The sequence below is a fragment of the Micromesistius poutassou genome (genome assembly GCF_964030765.1).
Source record: "Micromesistius poutassou genome assembly, chromosome: 12".
Classification (NCBI taxonomy): Eukaryota; Metazoa; Chordata; class Actinopteri; order Gadiformes; family Gadidae; genus Micromesistius; species Micromesistius poutassou.
Genome location: NC_140282.1, coordinates 637,780 through 648,383, shown reverse-complemented (window position 1 = coordinate 648,383; position 10,604 = coordinate 637,780). Strand labels below are relative to the sequence as shown.

The 10,604-nt window shown below is 49.5% G+C and overlaps 2 protein-coding genes across 2 annotated transcripts in view; one reads left to right on the top strand and one right to left on the bottom strand.

The window, feature by feature from the left end:
* LOC311356071 (transient receptor potential cation channel subfamily M member 7-like) overlaps positions 1-422 on the top strand; it is a gene marked incomplete at its 3' end in the record, with an annotated part of 45,042 nt that extends 44,620 nt beyond the window's left edge. The window contains 1 exon segment of the mRNA XM_084475853.1: positions 405-422. Within this exon segment, the coding sequence (XP_084331979.1) occupies positions 405-422 (18 nt within the window).
* Positions 423-809: 387 nt separating this feature from the next.
* The window catches only part of LOC311356451 (aspartate aminotransferase, mitochondrial-like), a 10,883-nt gene continuing 1,088 nt past the window's right edge, over positions 810-10,604 (bottom strand). Inside the window, exons 2-10 of the mRNA XM_084476231.1 lie at positions 8,948-9,104; positions 7,646-7,774; positions 7,416-7,475; positions 6,956-7,117; positions 6,729-6,833; positions 5,847-5,997; positions 5,015-5,180; positions 3,894-4,044; positions 810-1,828 (exon numbers count right to left, since the gene is read on the bottom strand). Of these exons, the coding sequence (XP_084332357.1) occupies positions 1,706-1,828; positions 3,894-4,044; positions 5,015-5,180; positions 5,847-5,997; positions 6,729-6,833; positions 6,956-7,117; positions 7,416-7,475; positions 7,646-7,774; positions 8,948-9,104 (1,204 nt within the window). The 3' untranslated portion in view covers positions 810-1,705. The remainder of the gene's footprint in view (positions 1,829-3,893; positions 4,045-5,014; positions 5,181-5,846; positions 5,998-6,728; positions 6,834-6,955; positions 7,118-7,415; positions 7,476-7,645; positions 7,775-8,947; positions 9,105-10,604) is intronic.

The window sequence follows — 10,604 nt, the reverse complement described above, 5'->3', positions numbered from 1 at the left end:
AAGAGACAAATTAGAGGAGGGGGTCTTAATGCATCTTCGCATAAAGAGTGCCGTTTGTGTCACTAATCATCAAGCACAGATGACTCCGCGGTGGTGGGAGGGGGGGCCCCCAAAAAGGCTTGAAACTAATTCTGCTTAGGGCCCCCAAAGGGCTTGGGCCGGCCCTGCGTTAAGGCAACACACACACATCTGTAAGGTAACACACATCTGACTCACAACACAACACGGTACAGAGGGGCTACGACCCTGTAGTAACCTCTGGTACAACCCCCAGGTAGTGAACCAAGGTGCTACTGACCCCCAGGTACCGACCACTAACCCCCAGGTACCGACCACTAACCCCAGGTACGGACCTCTAACCCCAGCAGGTACTCACAGTGATCAACACTCCTGTCCTCTGACAGGACCGCAGCTCCGCGTAGCGCCTAGCTCCCCTTAGCCTGAAGCAGCCGTCCCGGTGTCTGACGCGCTCGGTCCGCGGTCCCTCCGTGAGTGAGCGTTGTTTATCCGGTCTGGTTCCGCTACCTGCCGGGTCCTTGCTGAGGGGGAGACGCGGGACTTCGGTTCTCTTCCTCGGGAGTGAAAACCCAGCGGGCTGCCAGCGGCTTAATACGGGGAGTCATGTGACCGCCGTCACGTGACTCCGTGAGGGACGGGGCGGTCCAATGTTCGAGTGCCCCCCCACCCCCCCCCCCCGTTTAATATGAATGGACCAACCCGAGCCCCCCGCCCTCCTCCACCTCTCCTGACATATAAACATTTCAATAATAATGCCCAAGTAAAAATAGAAAACACTTGATAGCCAATACTTTATTTTGATAATGAATTTATTTGTTGAATTTATTTATGAATTTATTTTTTCAGAGTTAGTTGAATGAACCGTTTCTTTGCCGACTACATTCTCGCCCAGCAGCCGAGGCGGTCTGTAAGGGGACTTGAAGTGTGCTTTGTTTAGATGAAAAGTGTCAGTGAGTCCGTAGTGCACTTCAACTCTCAGCAGATCAGAGGAACTTGAGTTTATTTAAATCGAGGGAGTGAAAAGCTGATGTCTTGTTAGCAACTCAAAATAACCTTTAAAGAATGTAATTGACCATTACTCATTTCAATAGACGCGTTGAAAGGACAGAACAACAATCACCCACTGACTGACTGATTTGATTAGTTCAGATAAGGAGCCATAGATTGAATGATTAGGACTAATCCCATCCTAGGACCAAAACCTCCAATAAAGTGACCCACAGAGTGGCCGTGGTCTGAAACATAGAACGGATTTCCACTTTGTGTACAGCTCTTTATTGGCCCAGCACAATGCAGGGTGTCATCAGGGTGTCATCAGGGTGTCATCAGGGTGTCATCAGGGTGCATTCTGAGGTGGTGATCGCGCCGACAGTACATCATAAATAAGCAGACACACGGCGTCACGAGACACCAGCTCCTCGGTCAGCAGGATGAGATTAGCGCGTTCAGAGGGAACTGAGAACGCACCGCAGACCATTAAAGCGTTAACGTTAACGACGCCCTCCGCCCAGCAGGCCGCCCGCTGCACAACTCCTACATGATAAAACTGAATCCGATACGCTAAACAAACTCTTTTTTTTTTGTTGCTCTAAACATGGAATGAGGGGAGCAGGGTGAGAATAGGACACACGTGGTCTGCTCTATCAACGTCTCCTATATTTATATATATTCATCTCTGCCTCTCCGTCTACTTGGTGACGGCGTGGATCCCGGCTGCCAGGTAGCCCACGTTGCCGGACGTCACGCCGGCCATGGAGATGCGTCCGTCCTTGGTCATGTACACGGAGAACTCCTTGGTGAGACGCTCGACCTGGGCAGGAGAGAGGAGCGCTCCGTTAACATCAGCAGGCCAGAGGTCAGAGGTCAGAGGTCAGAGGCCCGGAGCACGAGGAGGCAACCGTCACGTCGTTAAGAAGCCTCAGGACTCGTCATGGACCTCTACTGAGTAACATGACTTCATACTGAGTACATGGACCTCATACTGAGTAACATGACCTCATACTGAGTAACATGACCTCATACTGTGTAACATGACCTCATACTGTGTAACATGGACCTCATACTGAGTACATGGACCCCATACTGTGTAACATGGACCTCATACTGAGTAACATGACCTCATACTGAGTAACATGGACCCCTACTGTGTAACATGACCTCATGCGACGCTTTGATCCAGAGCGACTTACAATAAGACAATACATTTGTCAGAAGAAAGAGAAACAACGATATGTCTCTGTGGGTACAGTGAGGATGTTGATAGAAGTGCCAGGCGCTTGGTTCTAGAACATGGAGCCCGTACTGTACGAGGTGGCGCTGGTGGGTGTGGTGTGAGGTGAGGGTACAAACAGAGAGCGTCTAGGACGAGTGTGGCCCGCTGAGCAGCAGATAAGGGGCGACCCGTGGCCCACAGAGCTCCTGACAGAGGGGTTGATCACTGGGCTGATTTGCGTTATGTTTGCAAATCACGCAGGGAATGTAACCCCTCCCTCCCCCGTTTGCGGAGCGTGATCTGGGGAAACTTGATTACGTCCTAAAGTCGTTGCTCGGCCTTATCTGGAGACAATCAGAGGATGTTAAATATCAAATATCAAACCAATGCTTTGTTCTAACAGTCGACCGACTTGACAAAATCACAGCAGCTGCTGAAGATCTAATTACTATTTCCAGTCTTCTGACTCTTTCTGAAAAGATTTTTACGAGCAAAGTGAATTCTCTCACTCCAATTAAAGTATATAAATCACATGGGGTTATCTAGATCTACATTTATTATACCGTGAGAGGAACGAAAACATCCAACATTAGAAAGGTAATTGATGAATATAAATACTGTATATATGAATATACATATGAATAATGTGTATGATGTACTTAATAAGGCACTTAATGTACGCACTTATTGTATGTTTGAACGTCCTGGCACTTAAAAACAGTTCTTAGCATTGTGTAGTATCTTATCCTATCTACGGGTTAACCTAGTGATGGTTAGTGTATACGGGGGAACGGGTTAACCTAGTGATGGTTAGTGTATACGGGGGGAACGGGTTAACCTAGTGATGGTTAGTGTATACGGGGAACGGGTTAACCTAGTGATGGTTAGTGTATACGGGGGAACGGTTAACCTAGTGATGGTTAGTGTATACGGGGGAACGGGTTAACCTAGTGATGGTTAGTGTATACGGGGGAACGGGTTAACCTAGTGATGGTTAGTGTATACGGGGAACGGGTTAACCTAGTGATGCTTAGTGTATACGGGGAACGGGTTAACCTAGTGATGGTTAGTGTATACGGGGAACGGGTTAACCTAGTGATGGTTAGTGTCTACGGGGAACGGGTTAACCTAGTGATGGTTAGTGTCTACGGGAACGGGTTACCTAGTGATGGTTAGTGTATACGGGGAACGGGTTAACCTAGTGATGGTTAGTGTATACGGGGAATGGGTTAACCTAGTGATGGTTAGTGTATACGGGGAACGGGTTAACCTAGTGATGGTTAGTGTATACGGGAATGGGTTAACCTAGTGATGGTTAGTGTATACGGGGAACGGGTTAACCTAGTGATGGTTAGTGTTGGTTCTATGAACATCCTCACTGTACCCACAGAGATATATTGTTATATATATTGTTATATATTATTATAATATATTGTTGATATATTGTTTGTCCTTCTCCTGACTAATGTACTTATTGTAAGTCGCTCCGGATCAAAGCGTTTGCTGAACGCCCTGAAGGTAGAAATGTAAATGTAATGTTTTTATGAGTAAAGTAGGTTTAATACTTCAGTATAACTGTGACTCTATGAGTCATGTCCCTGCTGCTGGGCGGGGGGGGGGGGGGGGGGGGTGGGGGGGGGGGGGCGGGGGGGGGGGGTCCTACCTGCTCTTGCTTCAGGCCGGTGAAGCAGAACATGCCGATCTGGTCGATGACGTGCTGCCAGTTGCGTGTGGATCCTTCCTTCTTCAGCCCCGCGGCCAGCTGCTCCCGCATCAAGATGATACGGTTAGCCATGCCATGGACCTCCCCCAGCCTGGGAGGAGAGGAGAGGAGGAGGAGGAGGAGGAGGAGGAGGAGGAGGAGGAGGAGGAGGAGAGGACAGGGGGAGAGGGGGGAGGACAGAGGAGAGGGAGAGAAAAAAAACATTATTTAATACTGCTTCATTTAAAAAAGATAAAGGTAATGAGGAAGTATAGAATCGGTTGTGGAACTACTCCACTAAACAGAGCTCCCTCTGTGGACAGAGAGCAGAGGGGCTGGATCAGGAACTAGGCTGACTAGTCCATCATTATTGGATTAGAGTAGTAAGGTAGTTAGTAAGGTAGTTAGTAAGGTAGTTATGGGTGAGGGCCTCGCAACAAAGTGAGCTACATCGAAACACATAGAAACACAAATCTCATCAGTCAATTATAAGTCAACGTACCACATAAGAGTACAGCTCTATAGCAGCTCTACCTACCAGAGTACAGCTCTATAGCAGCTCTACCTACCAGAGTACAGCTCTATAGCAGCTCTACCTACCAGAGTACAGCTCTATAGCAGCTCTACCTACCAGAGTACAGCTCTATAGAGGACAGCTCTATAGAGTACAGCTCTACGTACCACACAGAGTACAGCTCTATAGAGGACAGCTCTATAGAGTACAGCTCTATAGAGGACAGCTCTACGTTCTATAGAGTACAGCTCTATAGAGGACAGCTCTAGAGGACAGCTCTATAGAGGACAGCTCTATAGAGGACAGCTCTATAGAGGACAGCTCTACATACCACAGAGTACAGCTCTATAGAGTACAGCTCTACAGAGGACAGCTCTATAGAGGACAGCTCTACGTACCACACAGAGCACAGCTCTACAGAGTACAGCTCTACAGAGTACAGCTCTACAGAGTGCAGCTCTAGAGTACAGCTCTATAGAGTACAGCTCTATAGAGTACAGCTCTAGAGTACAGCTCTACAGAGTACAGCTCTACAGAGGACAGCTCTACAGAGTGCAGCTCTACGTACCAGATAGAGTAGAGCTCTGGCGTGTTGAGGATGGTGGAGGCGATGCGCGCTCCGTTCATGGGGGGGTTGGAGTAGACGGGCCTGATGAGGATCTTCAGCTGAGATTCCACCCGCTTAGCCTCGTCAGCGTCGTTACAGACCACCGTGAAGCCCCCCACGCGCTCGCCTGGGGACGCAACGCACAACACACAACCAACACAACCATGAGGTACAGGACCAACACACAACCATGAGGTACAGGACCAACACACAACCATGAGGTACAGGACGCAACGCACAACACACAACCATGAGGTACAGGACCAACACACAACCATGAGGTACAGGACCAACACACAACCATGAGGTACAGGACCAACACACAACACACAACCATGAGGTACAGGACCAACACACAACACACAACCATGAGGTACAGGACCAACACACAACGCACAACCATGAGGTACAGGACCAACGCACAACACACAACCAACACAACCATGAGTTCCAGGACCAACAGCTCGACTACAGTGACTCTTTGAGTTGGAGGAAGGCTTTTCCAACAGCAGCAATATTAAGCTTCATACTTATTTTATAAATTCATATTAGGCATGGAGGCTGTGTCCGTGTCAGGCGCCTTATTGGCTGTGAATTCATTATCACGGTGGTGAATAGTAACAACTAACGGGATGAGAGAATGTCAAACCACATCCACCACATCACCACCGAGGGGCAGTAGAGAGCAGGGAGAAGAGCCGTTGGCTGATTGGACCAACAGCCACTCTGCTGTCCTGAGTGGCTGTTGTATCGACCTATGAGCAGCCTGCGCCGGCCGGGGGGGGGGACTGACCGTAGAGGCCCATGTTCTTGGCGAAGGACTGGGACAGGACGACGTTGTGGCCCTGCTGGATGAAGTAGCGCACGGCCCAGGCGTCTTTGTCGATGTCGCCGCTGGCAAAGCCCTGATAGGCCATGTCGAAGAACACCAGCAGGTTCCTTTTCTGATTGGACGAAGAGGAGGGCGGGGGGGCGGGGTTAAGGGCGGGGTTAAGGGCGGGGCGGGGTTAAGGGGAGACACAAACAGAGCAAATTGTTGAAACAATCGAACGCTTCACAGACGTCTTTAAAGATCTAATCCTTTAAAGAGTCGACCCGCACCGACACTGGAGGGTATTAAGTGAGCACAGGGTTCATTTACGTTCACCTTCAGACGCTTTGATCCAGAGCGACTTACAATAAGTATGTTAGTCAGAAGAAAGAGAAGCAACAATATGGGTACAGTAAGGATGTTCATAGAACCAGCACTAACCATCACTAGGTTAACCCGTTCCCCGTAGACACTAACCATCACTAGGTTAACCCGTTCCCCGTACACACTAACCATCACTAGGTTAACCCGTTCCCCGTATACACTAACCGTCACTAGGTTAACCCGTTCCCCCGTACACACTAACCATCACTAGGTTAACCCATTCCCCGTACACACTAACCATCACTAGGTTAACCCGTTCCCCCGTATACACTAACCATCACTAGGTTAACCCGTTCCCCGTACACACTAACCATCACTAGGTTAACCCGTTCCCCGTACACACTAACCATCACTAGGTTAACCCGTTCCCCCTATACACTAACCATCACTAGGTTAACCCGTTCCCCGTACACACCAACCATCACTAGGTTAACCCGTTCCCCGTAGACACTAACCATCACTAGGTTATGGTGAGCTCACCTTAACCAGGTCAGAGATCTCCTTCCACTGCTCAGGTCGGGGGTCCACGCCCGTGGGGTTGTGGGCGCAGGCGTGCAGCATGATCACACTCTGCTCCGGGATTTTCTGTAGCACACACACAATTCTTGTTCAGGCAAAACACACACCCACACACACACACACACTGAGTGTGGGGGCCCCTGAGTGTGGGGCCCCTGAGTGGGGCCCCTGAGCGTGGCGGTCCTTACGGAGATGTCCTCCAGGGCCCCGTTGTGGTCGAAGCCGCAGGTGGCCGGGTCGTAGTAGCGGTAGGCCTTCAGGGTCATGCCGGCGTCCTTGAAGATGGGGGTGTGGTTCCCCCAGGAGGGCTTGGGCAGGTAGACGTCACGGGGCCCGCCGTGGAAACGAGACTGGAGGGAGGAGAGCAGAGGAGACGCTGAGGGGGGGGGAGGCTGAACGCTGTGAGGGATGGGAGGAGGGAGGGGGAGGGAGGAGGGAGGAGGAGGGATGGGGAGGAGGGATGGGGAGGAGGAGGGATGGGGAGGAGGAGGAAGGAGGAAGGAGGAAGGAGGAAGGAGGAGGGAGGATGGGGGAGAAGGGTGGGAGGAGGGATGGGGAGGAGGAGGAGGGAGGAGGGGGGATGGGGGAGGGATGGGGGAGGGGGGGGGAGGCCACGCTGTCAGGACCAGCACCACAGCGCTCTCTTACCAGGAAGTTGGCTCCGATGCGCAGAGATCCGGTTCCGGAGATGGTCTGCACCGTGATGTTCTGGTGGGGAGAGAGGGAACAACGCGTCTACACCTGGTCACCCATCAACAGGTCGACTGTAGCGGTACAGACTACATTACCCAGACTGCCACACAGGGCTGTAGTCATGTGACCTGGGGAACAACGGGGGCCGCCCTCCAATAGGAGCGGCTCCGGTCGGGAGCGCTCACCCGTCCGCTCTTCAGCACCTCGCTGTCGGCGCCCAGAGCCAGCGTGGCGCAGGCCTTGTTGAAGTCGGCCAGGCCGGTGATGCCCAGGTACTCCTTGTCCATCTGCTTGGCGGCGATCAGAGCCTCGGCCTGCGGACGCAGAGGAGCCGTCAGAGAGGCCAAGGTCGGGGCCGGTGACCTCTGAACGGAGGTTCATACTCACACGGACTCACCGGAGCAGTCTGCTCAGCGGACGGATCACTTTGGGTCACTTGTCTTTTGATACACGTTAATGTAAGCCCGACGAACCAATTCATATTTTACATATGAAACAACCTTTTGTTTTAAGAATCACACATTTTCCGGGACACCAGCCTTAGTTGATCACAATCCTCCTTCCTGTAGAGTCAGGACTAGAGACACACTCAGACTGTGGGGGTTCAAGTTGACCTTCTCGCTGTGTTGTGTTGTTGTTGTTGTTCTGGCAGCCGTTTGTTTCATAAGTCACGGGACGCATGGTCGGGTTATGTGCTGCTTGGTGTAAGCTAGCTTACTCAGAACAGCCACGCAACAGTGTGTGAATACACCAGTGTTGTGCAAGTTCACACTTCACATGAACTAGTTCAAAGTTCAATTCATACAATAGAAAATGAATAAATTCACGTTCACCAATTCAGTTCAACTAGTTCATGTTCAGTTCATTAAGTTTTTTTAGAAACTGAAGAAAAACTGTTGGAGTGAGTATTCTGTGCTTATCTTTTAAATGAATCCTCTCCATTACCTGCTGCCCATCACTACAATCTCAAATTGTTGTGGATATTATTTGTACACCTGTTTCATTCATCACAACTAAGGAAGTAACTATTTAATAAACATGTCATCTGGACCTAAGCATCAATTCAGAATGTCACACAATCTGAACTAGTTCAAGTTCAAGTTATTTAGTTTAAAATATGTTACGTTCAGTTCAAAGTACATAGAAAAATGAACTAGTTCTTTTGAACTAGTTCATGCACAACACTGGAATACACGGTTACTGCTTGTGTGTTGACGAAGACTTTCTACACTCAATACGGTAGCATTTAACCTATAAAACACTCATTTAACCTATAAAACACTCATTTAACCTATAAAACACTCATTCCTATCACTCTTTTGGACTACTGATATAAATTTTTCCAGGTTGTAAAACAAGTATGGCATGGCTGTTATTCTTATGTGTGTCCTTGTGTGTCTGTGTCCTTGTGTGTCTGTGTCTTTGTGTGTCTGTGTCTTTGTGTGTCTGTGTGTGGTGTGTGCGTGTGTGTGTGTTTCTGTGTGTACCTTGCGGACACAGCTGAGCACAAAGGGCTTGCCCTGGTCGTCGCGGTAGGCTCCCACTCCCAGGTTCATCTTCTTGGGGTTGCTGTCCTTCTTGAAGGCCTCGCTCACGCCCAGGATGGGGTCTGGGGGGCCCATCTGCACGCCGCCCCACCAGGAGCTGCAAGCACAGGAGGGCCGGTGAGGTCACGACCCCCGGGACTCTGAACTCCCCCGACCCTGAACCCGTTTGAAAGGCCTCACAGAGGGATGTGTTACGTAACGTCGGTAATCCACTTAACAGAACTAAAGGGTTGTAGGTATGCTCGGGTTTATAGAACCTTCTGAACACACACAGCTGCCACTATGCTGTCTTTATAAAACAACCCACCCACTGACCGGCTCGTTAGAGCGTGGTTGCTGTTGTAATTAGATGCTGCAAGGAACTAATGAAAGCAGCGACTCGTCTTCTACTCTTTCAGTCTCGAGGCGGCCGTCACACGACAGGAGATAAAACATTAAGGGACCTGCAGGGCATCGTGAAGCCGTTGATAAACTGATCACTGTTGTTTGGGTTGACCTCATCTCCACACGGACAAGTTTGAGGATTTACTTTTAATACAAAACCTTGAAATGCAGCAGCAGCCACAACAACATGCGGCGGAGCGGAAACCTGAATAAAGTCAACACTGTGGACATTTATCCATCACCCCACTAAAGCAACTGTAACAGACAAATTAACCACTAATTCACCGCCCCCCTCACAGCCATTGGTCGAGAGCAGGGGTGTGTGGAGGCGGATTAGTGCAAAGGTCCAATAAAAATCTGATTGCAGATCTGTTGTGAAACTTCCCAGAGACCGTTCCTCTTCAGAAGCTGGCATCAGATAAAGGAAACCCATCTCTTACGTCATGGACAGGCTAGTCCCCCAGTTCACAAACACCAGGATCAGTATTGTGGATTAGTGAACTTGTGGTGGTGACCTCTGACCCCCATTAGCCCTAAATACTTTTATTCCTACAGTAGGTGTAGCCTAACACAGTGCAGCCCGTGTCCTTTAAACACTGGTATCAGAGGAGCAGCACGCGCTCCTAGCTGTAGCGCGTGCTGCCGCTGCGTAGCGACCAGCTTGGGTTTCAGATGCTCTCAGACACTTGAAAGGTTGGAGCTAAACTTAGGAGAGGAGGGACAGAGCCAGCAAACCACAGGACCTGAATCAGTTTAGTCAACATGATAATACAAGTGTACACTTGTAAAGGACATCCACATTCCACATGAGTAGGATCAGGTGCCGTTTAATATCGATGAAATCAGGGCTTTGAGTTGACAAACTATTGGTTCACTAGTTTAAACTAGTTCAACTCACTAGTAGACTAGTACAATACTGAAGGGAGAGATCTTTAGAGCTGTAATAACGATGAGTGACATGGGGACGTAACCTTTGACATTGTACAAACAACGAGGGTTCAGCCCAACATAACTATTTATTATTAATAGAGCATCGAGTGGTTGGCTGCAGGTTTGAACTTCACATTCTGAGGAACTCAAGTGAACTATTTAGGCCTAAGGCAGTGACGTTCAGCCCAGTGGTATTTCTGGTTAATGAGTCAATTCTGGCTGGTTAATTAATCCTCAATAATGGAGTTAACTTTCAAAGCAATCGAAAGTGATGTGAAAGGAG